Source organism: Piliocolobus tephrosceles, chromosome 11 (genome assembly GCF_002776525.5).
Source record: "Piliocolobus tephrosceles isolate RC106 chromosome 11, ASM277652v3, whole genome shotgun sequence".
In the NCBI taxonomy this organism is placed as follows: Eukaryota; Metazoa; Chordata; class Mammalia; order Primates; family Cercopithecidae; genus Piliocolobus; species Piliocolobus tephrosceles.
The window spans coordinates 75,170,509-75,189,334 of NC_045444.1; the positions used below are offsets into that span (position 1 = coordinate 75,170,509).

At 36.5% G+C, this 18,826-nt stretch overlaps 1 protein-coding gene across 1 annotated transcript in view; it reads right to left on the bottom strand.

Moving 5' to 3' along the window:
* Positions 1-17,630, bottom strand: part of COL5A2 (collagen type V alpha 2 chain) — a 148,507-nt gene extending 130,877 nt beyond the window's left edge. Inside the window, exon 1 of the mRNA XM_023212406.3 lies at positions 17,299-17,630. Within this exon, the coding sequence (XP_023068174.1) occupies positions 17,299-17,395 (97 nt within the window). The 5' untranslated portion in view covers positions 17,396-17,630. The remainder of the gene's footprint in view (positions 1-17,298) is intronic.
* Between the last annotated feature and the right edge of the window lie 1,196 nt (positions 17,631-18,826).

Below are 18,826 nucleotides of genomic sequence, written 5' to 3' on the forward strand. Positions count from 1 at the left end.
ACAGCACAGACCATAAAGTATTATCCTTGTTTCATTTGTCTCATTCCCTCTAGACGATTAACTTCTTGAAACTAAGAATTAAATATTTGTTTCTGTATCAACCAGTAAAGAGCCTGATAAAGAGGAGGTACTCAGCAAATGTTTACCAAATTAATGACTAAATGAAGGTAAATGCCTCATAACTTGCACGGTGAGGGATATACTCCTCTGTAGAGAAAAGCAAGTTGAAATCTCCATCATTTGAGACCAGAGCATAATTTTGTTTAATAAAACATCAAATTTGTCAGAATCACCCAAAGCAAATTATAATGTTACTGATAACACTTTCATAATGACTTCTGAAGATAGAATGGGATTTAAATTCCCTAAAGTAGTAAATTATTGGCAAATGCTTTAAGATGACCAAAGTATATCTCACTTATTGAAGAATACATTAAGCTAGAACCTAATAGTGTTCTCCCACTGGAATCCCTGATTTAAACATGGATGTATTTGTGGGTAGACTGGAATTTCTAAAATATTATCAGATTTTTAATCTGAATGTTTCATGCACTTGAATTCCACACACATGCTACTTGTAAAGATGTAAAAAAGAGGGTTGTTTTCTGCCCAGAATCCCTGGGGGAGGAATTCTAGCAGGACTTGAGAAGATAAATGTTTGCAGGACTCAGTCAGTACTAGTGAAGGAGGGAAATGGGGGAACAAACACAAAGATGGAGTCTCATTTTCCCAGAAGATAAAGGAGGGCAAGCAGCGTATTCCAAAAAATTTCTGTGCTCAAGGAATATCAATGGAATAAATCAAATTTTCTAAATATTCATAGTAAACACCTATGTATCTCCAAATAAACACAATTGCAAAGAAAAATAAGAAGTCAAGAAGAGGCAAAAAATAAGGAATCGAGAACAAATATGATCTACTCCTCAGGTAAAAGCCCACAACCATTTAATAATGATAATAATAATAATAATAATAATAATAATTCACCTTCTCTCTCCCCCCTTATTCTGCTCCTTCTCCACCTCTCCCATTGTTCTCCTTCTTTTTCTTATTATTATTCTTATTCTTATTCTGAATGAAATAGCAGTTCGGTATGTTCAGGGATTATTGGAAAAATATAAGCATTGCAAAGATGGATCCACCAGCATCAGGGCAAGAAGACACGCTGCTAAACTCTGACATCCCATCTCACCAAAAACATGTGGAGAACACTGAGTCTGTGATTAAACAGTATAACACAGCACATGATACATTTACAAATTTTCTCTCTAATTAGAAAAGTCAGTTAATATGAAAAATTTGATATCAGATTATTTTGAATTTTTTTTACAATCATCTCCTTTTATAAAGTGTCTAGGAACTTTATTGTAGAGTCACTCACTGAAAAGCAGATCAATTTACAAGTTATAAATTGGGAGCTGTGCTCCTTAAATAAACCATATTTAGGGAAATAACTACAAACCTGAATTGATCTAAACTTCAAATGCAAATTTACAAGTACAGAAATATATTACCATACAGATTATGTGTGATGCTTCCAGTTACCAAAATGTGTAGGTGAGACTTTCCATTGTATTACAGCACAAATATGACTTAAGTGAAGTACCTTTACGTAAATATTCTGTAGTCATAGGCTTTCAAAGCAGACAGTGGCCCTGGGTAATGTATCACAGGTTTTGCAACAGAAGTAACTGAGGTCCAGAGAATTTAAGTCACTTCCACAAAATCACCAAGTTAGTCCATGACAGAGCTGCAATTATGATGCAGATTTCCTGTGTCCTGGTCCAGTTTTAATTTAGAAGCTTTTCTTTCAAATTATTTCAACAATTCATTCATGAAAGTAACAGCCTATTTAGTCGAGGCCCTCATATCTTTAACTGCATGTTTCTCTGTACACAAGTAGAGAGTCTTAAAATACCAGAATGTAGACAGGCCTGAGCGATGATAGGACTTTTTTCTAAACATTTGGCTCAGATGCCTGTGGATATTTGTCACCAGTTTAAACTTCTAGCTCCAAGTCCCCTTCTGACCCAGGGAAAAGGGATACCATGCTACAAACAGGCTTTTAGCGTTTAACTTTGAATTTGAGACAAGCTTCCTGATGTGAGATGAATAAAGAAAAAGTAACAATAATAGTGATTCAGGCTTCTGCCAGGAAGCTACATTTTGCTGTAGAGAGACTACAGTCCAGTTAGAGCAGAAAAATCACATTTTGTTTTTCTATTTGTTCTGTTTTTCCTCAAGTCAAAGCCTCTACTCATATATATATGTGTGTGTGTGTGTGTGTGTGTATGTATATATTTCTTTTTTTTTTTTACTATTTAATTCCTATTCTGGGGCTTTGGGAGATGTTCTAGATAGTTACATAAGCAGTCTATTTTATTTTGCTAAATAAAAGATTTAAATATGACTTTGAAAAAATACAACTTTGCCTTCTTTTATTTCTATGGAAAGTCTTATATTCCTTTTGATTATTATTATTGCTGTTTACTTCAAAGAAGAATTTTATTTTGCATTTAGCTAATTGTTCATCACAGTAAGAGCATGCTAAACAATAACACCTTTATGTAATATAATATATGCTTATATAACAGGGTTTCACAGCTGACTAAGAATTTCCACAGATATTATGAACTCTTTCTTTTGAACCAATAAGGTAGAAAAATATAAAGTATTATCCCTGTTTTGTAAATGAGAAAATTAAGATCCCAGCACATTAAGTTTATAAAGAATTTATAAGGAAAGAGTCAGAGCTTTATTGTAGTCGTCTGACACAGGGCCAGTTGCTATCTGGACTCTATCCACGTTGAGTTAGTAGAAGTTGAGCAAGCTCAAACAGCTGCTTTCTCTTCATTGACTGCTCAGGCAAGGTGCATGCCATCCCTCACAAAAATACTGCCCCAGGGCTCAAATAAGTCTGTCTTGACATCAGTAAAATATCGTTAAAGTAAACAGATGTTTTATATCTTGAGCATATTTCCACTTTTCTCAAGCAACTCTATCTGAGCCAAATGTGCAAACAATTGCCAAACCCTTTATATTAGAAAGAAAGAATTAAATTAAATGTGTATATGTACCACTAAATTTGCAAAATGCATTCTAATATGAAAGGATAATTTGGGGGGTTTTTGCTGGTTTGCTTTTCCTGAATTGCTTCATAAATAATCAAGAGCTAAGCACAAACCTGGCCCAAGAGAAAAACATGAGATAAATAAAAATAATTATAAATATAAATAAATAGTAAATGAAAATTTACTCTTGTCATTTCAAATCTCCCAGTTATACTTTTTCCTCTTCTACTCTCCGCCTAATTTTGCCCCAGGTGCCTAGGATTCACTGTTCCCTTATCCTTCCTCCTATCAAACCTAGTAACTGGGAATAATCTGATAAAAATTGTTTTAGTTATTGGAGGAAAAGTCTGTAATGAGCCAATCAAGGAATCCATTCTAAAAGTACTAATAACATCCACATTTCTTCAGTGCCCATTAAGGCCATGCATTTTAATTTAACTCCTCAATATGCAGATCAGGAGAGGAAACTGAATCTTAAAGAAGAACAGGGAGTTGCTCAAGGTCACAAGGTTAGCAAGCGGCAAAGCCTAGACCCAAAGGTGCGAATCCAAAGACCCTTCTTTTGTTAAATGTGTATTGAAAGTAAATGGAAAAGAAGTGTTAACTGTAAAAAGCTCTATATGTAGAAAAATGGTAATAGTTAGGAACTCTTGGGAAGCTCCCAAAATAAAAATTTAAAATAAAAATTCATTGCTGAGTCAGTGTCCTACTCCTACAGCGTGTTGGCCTAGTTGACAGAATATGTGCCTTTAGCCAAAAGAATATAGTATTGTGACACAGTTTATTTATTTATCTATTTATTTATTCTAAAATGACTATGTTTAAGAAATAGGGTAAAAAATAGAAGAGTCAAAGAACAAATATTGAGAGATGTCATCTACTTTCCCAAATTTTTTGAAATTCACTAAATAAATCCCCCAAGACATATTTAGGTAAAGCCATACTAAATTAGCATGGAGCCTTACATTTTAGTGCATTTCAGTGAGGCTATCTGAGCCACCTGTCCATTGGTATCACTTATATATTTTCAGAGAGCCCTTCTTCCCTGACCCTTGCTGCTTTCCATACCCTCTCTCCTGTCTTCCACATCCTGCAGACTCTATAGAGGCATAAGAGTCTACCCAGGTGTGACTTGAAACTCGCTTTTGAAGAGAAGAAAGACAGGTTGAAATTTATTTTTTTTAAATCACCTAAGACAGGAAAGGGGCATTACAGGCAGAGAAGTGACCATTCTGAAATTATTCCAGTGAAATTGTCATCTTGGAAAGCATCTCCCTGAAATTCAGCTGGCCACATTAGGTCACTTTGGGGCATACATCATGAGGCAATTTTAGGGTTCTATCCTGAAGAAACTTAAAAGCCCTCTTCAGAAATAGTAGGAATCTGGCTGACTAATTTCCATTTTGATTATAACCAGATAACTTTCAGTTTCTATTAGAAAAGACTTGAAGTTTTCATGTTTAACATTTGGATTGTGGAACCTTCCGTGGGCAAATAGAGTGTCTATGACAGCTGAATTTTATTCGTCTATAGTGTGAGCCACAGAGTCCATCTGGGATACTGGGGCTTTTACCCAGAGTCGGTATGTCAGTTGATTCTCATGGCCACAAAATATTGAGACAAAGATCTTAAAAGGCAAATTACCATATACTGAGCATGCATGACAAGAGCATAATATCATTAAATCTGTGTCCTAGGACGCTAACTATAGGGCATCTGTACTCTATTAGTTCCCCATGGGGTTCAGAAAGAAAAGAATGCCAAACAGGTAAATTGTGATAAGAGGTCAAGCTGGAAGGAAAAGTCTGAAATTTGAAAGAAAATCTGGGAAAGAGACATGCAGATGGAGCTTAGTGCAAAACACTGGAAAGGCAAGGATGGCCTCCCAATCCTGAAAAATGCCTTTCCTTCAAACAGAAAGGTGAATGAAAGTTTATTTCCCTTAAAAACTAAAAATAAACCAGCTATACAAAATTTTTTTCTTAGAACTAGACCTGCTCTTACTCCTAGGACTTTAGCAAATGTTGCATCCAAGGAACCAAAGAAAGTCAAGAGGCACAAGGTAGTTCAGGTGAGCAGGACACTTGGCAACTTTACAAGACATATTTATATGCTGAATATACTAAAACTTACCAATTCTATTTTATTGTGTCATCCTTCCTATGCCCCAACACAAACACCCACAGTGAAACTTAGAGTCTATTCACTGATTTATCTTTATAGAACTAATTCTATTTCAATTTGTTGTCATCCTTTGCATAATGGAATACACTCCTCCACTCCATTTTTTAAAACAAACAAACAAAAATGATTCTAAGTACTATGTAAGGAAATATTTCTAGGCTAATGAGAACTCCATTGGTTTACAAACCTATAAGTTGTTTCTAAGCAAAATTCAGTTCAGTTATACTATGCTTAAGAGAGAACAACAAAAGCCACAAATAAAAAACTTGCCTAATCTAATCGACAATTATCAAAACTTAAGGAAAAATAGGGGAGGATTGAAGAAAGAAGTGATTTTTGTTTCGTTTTTGTTTTTTAACAAACACCTAGAAGGGTATAACACTGTAGCATCTCAAAGGCTTGAACACCAGCTCCCTAATTGATAGAATTTACAGTTGCTCTTCATTCATCAGCCTCAAGTCTCTTTTTTCCCAGTACAAACTCCTTTTTTTTTTTTTTTTTGAGATGGAGTCTCGCTCTGTCGCCCAGGTTGGAGCCCAGTGGCATGATCTCAGCTCACTGTAAGCTCCACCTCCTGGATTCACGCCATTCTCCTGCCTCAGCCTCCCAAGTAGCTGGGACTACAGGTGCCCGCCACCACGCCCAGCTAAATTTTTTGTATTTTTAGTAGAGACCGGGTTTCACTGTGTTAGCCAGGATGGGCTTGATCTCCTGACCTCGTGATCCGCCCACCTTGGCATCCCAAAGTGCTGGGGTTACAGGCGTGAGCCACTGTGCCCGGCTTTTTTTTTTTTTTTAATTCTTACAACAGAATCTCTCACTTGCCATGGAATGGTCAGTGCCCTCTGTCCTCTCAAAGCAAGTATAGCCGTTTTTGCTGAAACCTCAGAAGTTTTATGTTTGTAGCCAAGAAAACTAGGAACTTTGCAGTTAATCTTTCCATGGTAGTCAGTTAACCTCACTGTCCACCAATCCACTCCACTCCACCAAAACTTCTAGCTAAAAATTCATCACAACATGAAAACCATAGTACCCTGAATTAAACTGTAACTTTCCATTTATTTAATAAAAAATCTGAGAATGAAAGAATGAGGGAAAAAAAAGGCTTTAAAATACTTCCAAACTAGCATAAATGAATCTGAGAGGTTCTTCGACCTCAAGAGCGAATAAGCCTATTACTATGAAAGCTACATGAAAATATTAAATCTCTATAAATAAATTGTATTTGCTATGGGAATCATCCATATTTTCAGAATTCCATAATAAAAAAATCTAAAGTTGATGACCACAGAACAACCATATTGAATATCAAAAATTTAATTAAAGAATTTCATAGATACAAATTATCTGGTAAAATTCCACCTGCATCTCTCCTTCCAAGTTAAACCCATCATTTTTTTTTTATTATGAATTTGAAAACCTACAAAGAAAGAAAAGTGCAGCAAAGGAAGGAAAGTGTGAGTACGAAAAATGTGCCAGTATCCCACACCAGTTTCTGCTTTCTGGAGTCAATTTCAGAAAAGTCTCCTGGGAGTGAAGGGAGTGAGGTAAATTAACAGCTTTTGGAAAGTGAAGAGACTTGCTACAGAGTCTGGGAAAAGATGGTCACCCCTACTACTGTATCCAAATAGTCATAGTCCTGGGAGCTGCCTTGTAAATCCCTGTGCAGTGAAGCAATGCCTCTCATTCCAAATGCAACCCAGAGCAATGCAGAGTGGAAAACAGGTTTCCAGTTTTTAATAGAGACTTCTATGACTATCGTAGTTTCACAAAATAAACTCTGAAGTAGACAGGGATGGTAGACAGGCATGAGGTGGCCCTGGGACATGGAGTGGATCGTGCTTGGCTTGCTCACACACTGGGAACCAGCACAAAGTAAATGATTGTGGGGCTGTGAAACAGGAGAGGGGCAGTGATGCTTCAGATCACAGGGTCATTAGAAACTCTCCAATGGGAAGCGCCTTTTATTTTTTCTTTCTTTTGTTTTTTGTAGTAGTAAACCTACAAAAGAAAATAATATGATACGGCCTTTTTATTTGAACAGTAAAAATTTTAAATGGATTTTAAAAGCTATTAACACATAGATAAAATCACTGATATATTATCAAAATGATCATAGTAGAATAATACATAAAAATTGCATTTTAAAGGTTTTATGCTAGGCTTAATCTCTGAGAGCAAAAGTTGTTTCTTTATTTCTCTGTAACATCTAATATCTTGGTTCTCATAATCACTCAATAAGCATTTATTATCTCTATTATTATTAAATAATAATTTTCTTTGAGATGGAATTTTGCTCTTGTTGCCTAGACTGGAGCGCAATGGCACGATCTCAGCTCACTGCAACCTCGACCTCCCGGGTTCAAGCGATTCTCCTGCCTCAGCTTCCCGAGTAGCTGGGAGCTGGGATTACAGGCATGCGCCACCATGCCCAGCTAATTTTGTGTTTTTAGCAGAGATGGGCTTTCACCATGTTGGTCAAGCTGTTCTCAAACTCCTGACCTCAGGTGATCCACCTGGCTTGGCCTCCCAAAGTGCTGGGATTACAGGTGTGAGCCACTGTGCCCAGGCTGTTATTATTAAATAGTAATCTAATAATATTCATCTACTATATTAATGAGTTCCTATTGTTAGTTTGGAGTCATGCTATCATGTAGGTGATAGATAGATAGATAGATAGATAGATAGATAGATAGATAGATAGATAGTATTCATCGTAATTATTTGAAGTAAGTATCATTCCAATTTGATAGATGAAGAAACTGTAACACAGAGAAATCAAAAAAATTGCCCAAGAATACACAAATACAATTTGCAAAACCTAAATTTGAATTCAGATCACTCATACTTGAGTGAACAAATTGTGGAAAAAATTTTTCTAGATTTTCCCAAATAGTACTCAACTGTCATTTATGCATGTGTGGATCTAAAATGTAAAATGACTCCATGACATAGTCCCTATCTCCCAGGAAACTTATTCTTGGTTAACACCAACACACTTGCAACATAAGGACCATCCCTTGAAAGGAAAGGGGATATTTATTGCAGATAAGAATCTCTTAGTTTCTTAGAGGACATAAGATTTGAAATAGAACTTGGAGGAAAACATCAATAGGCAGAGCAAACATAAAAAGAGAAGCACAGAAGTACCTAAATCACAAAAGTTAGATGTGGGAACAGTAAAAAGTTAGGTCTGAAGTAAAAAAGGATGCTGCATGGTGTGCAGCAATCAACAGTGTTAAGGACAATAATGGAAATCATAGTAGTTGTTTAGACAGAGTGGAAGAGAACATGAGCAGTCTTGCAAGGCAGCTGGATACTCTTGGCACTCTTAGGTTTAAAAAATGTCACACAGAAGTAAGGTCAATATAATGTGTTAAGTGTGATGCAATAGTCAATGGCAGCTCAGAATAAATTGTTAAACTGGAGAGTGACATTATAAACATGGGACTTAGAAAGACTAATCTGGTGGGAATATGTAAAATGGATTAATGGAAAGAAAGCATTCTCAGTATAGTATGGTTCCTGCATGGCAGAGGTGTACTGACTGTTGTGAGATGGCCAGAGGAGCACTTAGCTCAACTAAAGAGAGAATGTTAGTTCTGAGTGGAATCTGGACAGTAGAGAATAAAAGAGGATAGAGAGAGAATGAGAGAGTTTGCGTATGTCTGTGTGTATTGGGGGTGGGAGCCTCAAGCAATTCCTTATTTTGAGGCTGAGAATGACAGCTGATGCAACTAAAACTCAGAAATGGGCTAGATCAGCAGGGTGTTGTATTTCACACTAAGAAGCCTGGACCTTATTCTTTCTACAAGTCATGGAACCCAGTGAAAGTTGTTAAGGAAGATAAAGATAAAATTAGATATTAGTTTTATATTACACCAGCAACAGAGGGCATCAAAATATGTGTTTGTTGAAAAGTAGACACATGAGAGGCAAGGAGATGAATTTAGATGCTTATCACAGTAACTGAGGGATGGATGATGAGGGCCTAAACTGAGGCATTTGTAGTAGAGATGGAGAAGATGTACACTTGAGAAATATTTAGCAGGTAAAATGGTAGATCTTAGTGAATGATTGGAATTGTGCTGATTGAATGACTGAATGACCAGGTAGCATCATATTGCCACTAACTGGCATAAGGGGGACTACATAAGAAAAATGACTAAGTCTTGAATGGAAGCCAATAATTGGGTTTTGGATACACTGAACTTGAAGTGGTTGTAGGCTGCCTTAGGGACAATTGAATATATATATTTATCTGAAGTTCATATGAAAGATTGGGGTTGAAGAGATTTTATAATTATCAGCATTCAGCTGTTAAACAAAACCCTTAATTCTAGATGGCCTAGGAAGAGAATATCCAGAGAGAACCAATGAACTAAGTCCTGTAAGAAGAGCAAAATGCTAAAGGAAAAGAGAAGAAGGAGCCCGTGGGGGAAGCTGAGAGGGAAAGGTCAGGGAGGTGGAGGAAGAACCTTAAGAGAGTAGCATTTTAGGAAAGCTGGAGTGGTCAATGGTCTCCAATAAAGGAGAAAGACCTGATAAGATAAGATAAGATTAAAAGGGACCCTTGGAACATCATACATTTTAATCCTCACCATGCTAGACCAGCTTAAGTGGAAGGAGAGGCCAACTGAGGGCATAGGAGGCAGAGACAGAAAACTGCACTGCTCCTTTTAAAGCAGCTGGGCTAAGAATAAAGACTGGGTGGGAGCTAGACACAGGCTGTGGGAGAGAGTTGAACTTGTTTACAAGCTAAAGGGAAAGAGCAGATAGAAAGGAAGTGACTGAAGTTATAGAAGAGAGCACGACTGATGGAACAAGTTCCCCAAGGAGATGGAGAACAAATAAAACACAAAATAACAAATCCAGGAGGTGCTTCAAAACAATTCAAAGATTTGGTGAAAGCAAAAAAATACACTACTAGGGTTTATATCTGTGGTCAGTGAAATAGATTGTAATGTCACTTACAGTGTCTCATTTAAGTACTCTAAAGTTACTTGTAGGTAAATTTCTTAAATGATCCTCCTAAGAATCCCACCAGATGACAAAGGTGTGTACTATTTGCGATGAGGACACAAATTTCCAGTGAGGTTAAGGACCCTCTGCAGGTAGCAAAACTGCTAAATAGAACAAGGACCAGAACCCAGATGTTCTCTCACATAATGGCTGGACCAAGCTTTATTATACTTGTTATACTACATAGACTACAACAAGGCTATGATGCTTATGTTGCAAGTCTGGGCTGGCCGAGGCCGGAACCAGCTCCCTCTGCTTGTGGGGAGGTTTTCCACCAAGAATATAGTTTGCTGTCATCTTAAAGCTGAATTCACAATTCTGATTGGACATCCCAAAAATAAAAGGTAAAAAGGGATACAGAACTGTGAGACTGTCTTTCCTCCTTCCTAGTCTTAAAAACTTAAAAAAAAAAAAAAAAAAAAAAAAAGCATGTAAACGTTTTTGAGTTTGAACATAACACCAGCAGGCTATAGGAACAAAGTTTGATTCATTAATTAATGTTAATTAATTAATATTGTTAACATTTTTCCTTCTTTTGAGACAGAGTCTCACTTTGTTGCCTAGGCTGGAGTGCAGTGGCATGATCTCGGCTCACTGCAGCCTCCGCCTCCCAGGTTCAAGTGATTCTCCTGCCTCAGTCTCCCAAGTAGCTGGAATTACAGGTACCCACCACCATATTTGGATAATGTTTTTTGTATTTTTAGTAGAGACGGGGTTTCACCATGATGGTCAGACTGGTCTCAAACTCCTGACCTCAGGTGATCTGCCCACCTCAGCCTCCCAAAGTGCTGAGATTACAGGAGTGAGCCATGCACCCGGCCTCTATCTTCTCTGCAGAAGGCAAGATTTAGATAGGAATAATCTTGCTTTATTGTAATTTCCCTTATACATTGTTTCTTAGTGAATATTTTAGTATAAGATGAAGCCATCTTGATTTATCTGAAGGGTTTAGTTTTTAAAACATTGATAAAACAAAATAAAAGCCTTAAGGTTGCCAATATAGTCACACCTCTAAAGCAAAATTTTCTATAGGATACACTACTTCCCATGCAAATGCCAAGAGTAAATAGTCTTTTAAATATTGAATATCACAGCTCATTCATGTTACATAAAATTTAGGTAAATATATATGAAATTTATATGGAAATAAATTTAAAGGAAAACTAGATGATCAGTATCTTATTTCATTCAGACTCTAAAAGCCTACTCAAGCTGTGACTTTTAGCTATACGAAAAGTTCAAAGACTTCATATTTATCAGTAAGTTGATAATGTCTCATGTTACATTTTTAGTGGAAATTCTAGTTTCATGGATATAAATAATAAAAATATTAAATCAATGAATATCTTTATATAACTCTAAGATTTGTTTTATATAAACTTGTGTAACTTGCCCAAATTTATACAATAGATCAATTAATAATTAACACTTCCAGTCTTTTCCCCCACCCTTATTATATCTCTTATGTGTAAATCTAAGCTTTTCAATGTTGTGATCTCAGAAAAGGAAATCAGATTAAAAATCAGCTGATCCACATCCATACATTTTGAGAATGCCACGTAAGGCCAGGTGATGATTCCTTAATCATTCTTCAAATCAGAGAAAACTGTATGATTTTTAAAAATTACATTCTGTGGCCACAGATTAACATGATTCCAATCTTCTAATTTCCAGCTTCTTAAAACAAAGCTTCCTCTTTCTGGTTTTGCCTCACAGCCTGCATTAGGTACCTGTCTAGAATGATGAACGCAATGAATTTCAGGCCTGTAGTGATAGTGCTGAAAGTGTGAAGAGCAGACAGTAAGAGAGAGGAAATATTGAAAATGAAAAACATACATTCACCTGGAAACATATTTGAATGGCATGTGTCTTCTGCATAGCAGAATGATTCGCCTAATCCACCATGAGGGGGATTTGGGCCTTGAGTTTTTTTTTTTCCAGAAGTGATGGTGAATTTGCAATAGTTTATCTACAAAGTTCAACTAAGCAGCCTTATAAGTAAAATGAATAATCAGAATGGCAAGCTAGTACCAAAATCTTAATGTGTAGCCTTGGAACATAAAAGCCAACAGGTCCACAACAAGATTGAGAGTGTCAGTCAAATATTTAATACAGTGGTTTACAAATGTAAATCAGAGTCACCTGGAGAGCTCTAAAAACATACAGATGCCCAGAACCCATCCAAACCTCCTAGATATTGGGAAAGTAGGGGGAGTCTAGAATCTATATTAGTCACAAGATCTTAGGTGATTCTTTATACCATTTTTTATCAACACTGATCTGTGACTTGCTTACCAACTACCCTACAGAGCCATGGTCCAAGTATACATTGTGTTAGTCAATATTAAAAATTCACTAAATCTATGAATCTACCAATGTACATATGTAGAAAGAGATATACTCTTCAAACTAAAGCTTCAGTTTAGTTTGAAAAAAAGTTATAGGTGTCAAAATTTATCTAAAGACAGGAAGCAAAGAAAATGTAATTAATATTTATGTGCCATTCAGTCTTCTTGGCTTCACAGTCTACTTAGAAATAAACAATAACCAAGGTGGATCTAGTCACACAACTATGTTTTGTCCATTGAAACTGCAGGATCTAGGCCACTAAAAGTAGCTGACATTTTTGCTCACTGAGGTAGGGACCATAAAACTCTCAATAGTGGTGCTTCTTTATATCCCTCATAGCAGAACTCAATTCCGTAGAGTATATTGCCAGCTCCACCCAGGTAAAGGCTACATTTCCTAGTCCCTCTTGAAATTTATGTGACCATATGACTAAATTCTGACCAACTGTAAGTAAGTTTAAATGTTACGAAGACTTTAAAGTCTTCAAAAAAGGGAGCAGGGTGGGGAATGGCTCACAGTTTTTGTTTCCCATCCTCTATCCACATGCCTAGAAAGTACATGCAATGGCTGGAGCTTCAGCAGCCATTTAGGACCATAAAAATAAATTTTAAAAAATACCTAAAGTATGGGAGTCAGGAGAGGCAGAAAAACCTCAGTCCCTGATGACTTTGTGGAGCCAATATTCCAGCCTTTCACTACCTGCTTAAAAGCATTTCTTTATATTTAAAAAAGAAAAGCTTTTTTTTTTTTTTTTTTTTGGAGACAGAGTCTCACTCTGTCACCCAGACTGGAGTGCAGTGGCACGATCTCTGCTCACTGCAACCTCTGCCTCCTGGGTTCAAGTGACGCTCATGCCTCAGTCTCTCGAGTAGCTGGGACTACAGGCATGTGCCACCACACTTACCTAATTTTTGTATTTTGGGTAGAGATGGAGTTTCGCCATGTTGGCCAGGCTGGTCTCGAACTCCTGACCTCAGGTGATCCACCCACCTCGGCCTCCCAAAGTGCTGGGATTACAAGCATGAGCCACTGTGCCCGGCCAGAAAACCCTTTTGTGTTTGTTTAAACTACTGCATTCTGCTACATGTACCCACTATAAAAGTCTGAATGTCCTACATGTTTCATAGCATGTATTTTAACAGTAATGAGTTTAAAACAATTTATGAGTGAACATGTATCTTAAGCTATGTATACATATTCTGTACCTTCTTTAAAATGATGTCATCCAAATACTACTGTTAACTATCTGCTTCTTCATATTTGTATCATAACAATGAGATGAATGGCAGACATATCATAAAAATGCAAGAGACCGTGACATATAAGACATATAAGACTGTGAGTCCTTCATCTCTCAGTAATCAAAAGTTAGCTTGGGTCTACGAGGATATCAGTGTAGGATTGCAACATGATGGCCATGAGCCAAATATATGCTCAGGTAAATTTTATTTGGCATATGCAATATCTTCTGAAAATGTTAATTCTGAACGCCTTAAAGTAGGCATGCACCTTCAGTTCTCCATAGGCCCATCATCACCTATTGATGTACAAACACTGGCTTGCTTCACTTGTTTATATACCTGCCTGGCCTCTGAAAGCATTGAAGTTTACAGTATTTGGAAACAAAATGATATATTTCTGCACCTTCCCTTCTCCATTGCTTGTCCCATGTTGAATACAGTGATTCATAACAAAGATTATTTTCTAAAATTAAGTATGCCTACTTCTAATAACAAGAATATATATAGCTCACTAGATGCTAGGCATTAACTTAGGAATATAAACTATACTGTAAATGCTCTAGCATTTTCCTTAACGCAAATGTGGAATTTTTCAAAGACCACCACCCCCACGCACACATACTCTCACCACACGCGCACACACACACACACACACTCTTTAAAAGCTGATTTTGTCATTTTAACTCCCTGATTTTTCACACACACACACACACACATACACCCACACAAACTCTTTAAAAGCTGATTTTTTTTCATTTTAACTCCCTAATTTTTGTTACATTAGTTTTAACTAAAGTCAGCCCAACTCCCAAACTTTCTCCTTTCAGTTTCTTATAAATTTAAAAAAACCAAATCAGTTCTTAAAACTCAGTGAGAATGGAATTGAATTTTGGCTTAAAATGCCTAAAACTTTATTTATTTACTTTTATCTTCTCATTCATGTGTTTCTATCAGGCAGGCACACTCTGATTATATTTTACATTTCTGGTAAATAACCACAATCAAGTAAAAGGAAATATACCCTGAAGTCATAAAAAGAAAGGAAAAATAACAACTTATTAATATGCATTTACATGCAAAAACAGATCTCCACATTTCCAAGAAGACATATTTGTACAAAATGTAAATATCACATTATGTGACTGTTATAGATAAAACTTGAAAAATGTACTTGCTTTTCATGTGTGCCTTAGATATTTCTTTAATTTAAAGCATCAGTCTAAGCTTACGCTTTCCCAAACTCAAAATCAAATGGAGTTTCTAAATTATGACACCTTTATTAAGCTTGTGATAGGCCTGAACAGGGAAAAGAAAGTATTGCCAAGTATCCATACAATATCAACTTAAACCAAAATATGCATGGTAAGTAAGTACAATACAAGTTAAGTAGCTCTGAATATACTATATTCTGGAATTATTTTCTCTATTATCTTTGATTAGGGCAGTGATGACTTTCTTTTGCTGTTGAATTTTTATCACTTATATTCTCTTGAGAAATACTGGAATTTTTACAACACATATGCAAGCAATTACACATTCTGTAAAATCTGATGTTTGGAATTCCATTTTCTGTGCTGTTTGGTTATACCGGTCGGGGGTGGGCACTGGGGTTGGATTGAAGTTGGGGACTTTTTTCACCAAGCATCACATTCCTTACATTTATGTCAATTACTATTAAGAAAAACTATCTGCTCATTTTTCGAAAACACCTACAGAGTAATTATAACTATTTGAGAATGTCTTTTAAAATATGGCCTATTTCATGTACCTTGTGAAACATTCCTTTCATTTATTTACATATTCAATTATTTCCATACTTTATTAAAGTACTTTATTTATTTTAACATAAATTAACAAAGAAAGTGGTATTAAAGGTTTTAAATTAAAGTTGGTTGTTTTGGTGGGGTAGGGGAGTAAACTGTTCTTTTTAGAGTCAAATTTTCAATTTCTATTGTAATTTTTCTGTATTTTTCTCCTCCTGTTTTCTTACTTCTACTTTCTATTCAATTATTTTTGCCACCCTTCCAAACAACACGTGCTTTTCATGCCATTACAAAGAAACGCAAAAGTTTTTACCTTTTACAAATTACTTCATATTTTAAAAACATAAAATGTAACATAAAAAGTTCCAAGTCTTAGAAAGTGCCCCCTCTATGGGACTCCTGACAGACTGTTGGATATTCATCTACAAATTCGTATTTTCACTTTTTAAACTTTTTAGAACTTCTGATCTCTAGATTAATTTTATAAAGTTTTTGAAAGCAAAAACACACAGAAGCAGATAATTATATTAAAACTACAGATATACACATAGTATATATACATATATACTTGTATGTATGTGTCTACATATGAAAGTAATAGAAAAGGTTAATGAATGCCCAAAGTTTTAAAAGCTTAAGTTTGATGATGTTAAATGGTTGAGTTGATGAAAATCTATAGTGGCTTATTTTAAAAGAGTACATGTCTGTATTTGAAACTGCAACCCTCAAGAGTAAAGATTTAATAGAGAAATCAACTTAAATATTTTCTTATATACTATAACAGCTATGCATTTTTGCTTAACCATACCATATAACCCAACTGTAACATATGAAAATTGCATAGGAAAAAAATTTGGTCACCAGGCAAGATTTATCTTAAAAAAAAAAAAAAAGCTTATGTCTAAGGGGTAATGTCCATGCAAATATTCCATGCCAAATAAGATATATATAAGGCATGCTGATTTCCTGCCTTCCGCCATCCAACCGGGAACCACCACTGTCCTATTAATCAAGCCAGTAGGGTGGGAAAATACCACTGTTTAAGAAATCTGGCTTCTATCAGCCTCTGTCATGGAGAAACAAACGAGACTGCCTCCCAGCAAGCAAAAGTGATCACATTTTCACAAATGAAAATGGTAAAAAGAAGTGTAAATTGTTAAAGAAGAAAGAATGAGGAGCCAAAGACAAAGAAAAATCAAAGCTAGCAGAGTTGCTGTAGAGGTTTTTCTAAACAAAGAATTTTATGAAGCAGCTGAAGTTCAGTACAAAGACTCCACCCTACCCAGCTTCTGCCGCGACTTTTCCTTGCTCTGAAAACTCCAGCCCACAGAACAGAGCTCATCTAACTAAAATGCCTATAGTGCTCCGTTTTAAGCATTCGCTCTTTTCTTCTTTTAAACTTCCCACTCTCACACTGAGGCAAAAGGACTTATTGTAGGCTTTCCCAGAAAAATTTAGTAGTGTACTCTCTCCAACGGCAGATCTAGAAGCTCCGGATTTACTAACATCCCAATTGTCTTTCAAGTCGTTTTCCAGGTGCAAATCCGTCAGCCCCCTTCTCAGACTTCAAACCAGAACCTCCTCTTCACGCTCTTCCTGAGGCTTAACATTCCACCTATTTCCCAAACCGTGCAATAAACACTAAAGCAAAGCAAATGGCAAACTCACCATCCTCGCCTTCTTCCTGGGCTTTTATTGAGACAAATTGCCCTAATAAAACAGTAAGAATGAGGAGAGGTCTTGCTTCCGCCCAGTTTGCCATCATGTCTAAATATTAGACATGTGGGTTCTCCTGAGAGTGAAAAGTAGATTCTGAGGTTATTGTAGCACCATGAAGTCAGCTGTGGGCTCTTCTTTCAGCACCAGCCCCAGGGCAGCCTCTGCAAACCCCCTTTTTCAGCACCAGCTCCAGCACAGTCTGCGAAAACTTTTTTCAAGCGATGCAGCTTTAAATAGGAAGAATGCTGCCTCCACTTCTTTTCCTGCCCCTTTTCAGCTTGTTCAGGCTCATAACCATCCAGTGTCTGCCAAGCAACGGTCTGATTGATGGTAAACAACCAAATCAGAACACGCGTCTCTGCCTGAACTTTCCCTATTTCATTTAACTTTTAAGCATAGATGGGGCTTAATAACAGAAACAAACATTTGTTTCTCTTTTCTTTTATTTTTTAAGAAAGGCTGTTAGAAGGGTTCTATTTTCCCCTCCCTAACCCTTCCCCCCAGACACACACCCTTTAACTTTTCCCCTATAAGCTGAAAAAGACATTCTGAAGAAAATCCAGTCGTTTAGCCTAGTTTTTTTTTTTTTTTTTATTTAGATAATTCAAGACTCTCTTCTCCACCTTAAATCTTTAAAGAATCACATTTTAACCCTTTCTTTTGACTGAATAGGGAGTATTCTTATCCCCTTTTCAGGTTCGGTTTCTTTCCCCATACTCTGGAAGGGGATTATTAGAATGTTCCCCAGGTAAAATCCAGGTGAGAAAACCATTTTGAATAAATGAATTTGTGATACATTGTAATCTGAATTAAGAAGGCAGGTCCTTTCCTAATTTCTCTACATCTCTTGTTAAGGGGCCACATCTTCAGGTTCCTCTTGTCCCAGAGAGTTTTACTATGTTGAAAAGTAGTCTACTAAGCAGTGCAGAGGAGTGGGAAGTACTCTACCTTTGGATGAAAAAAGGCTGGTTTCTGCCTTTTGTGAGTGGTTCTGCCACTCAACAATTTTGTAAGTGTGCACATAGTCCTTAATCTCTGTGCACTCCAGTTTTCTCATTTGAGAAAAGGGCTTTACCCTGACCAGTGTACAGGGTTTAGAGACACTAAAATGAGTAATGTATTATTAATGAAGTTCCAAATTGCAAAGAGCTACATAAAAGTAGATGGTGGTATTATTAACTCTAAGCCAGCTTTGCAAGGAATATGATAGCCCTAGGTGCACAGGCATTTTAAGGACAATTATCGATGAACTTTTGTGCCACCCTCACACTTGCCAAGATCTTAATGACCTCAGAGAGTTCTATATAATCTAATGGATTTGCCACCTTGAGTCTCCCTAGAATCAGAAATGGATGTTCCATACAATACGAGTGAGTCAATTGTTTATAATTATTTGGCAACAGGTACCTTGCACTGTGCTAAGCACTGGGCAGAAAGGATGACATAAAAGAAATAAAAGACATACCCATTACCTTCA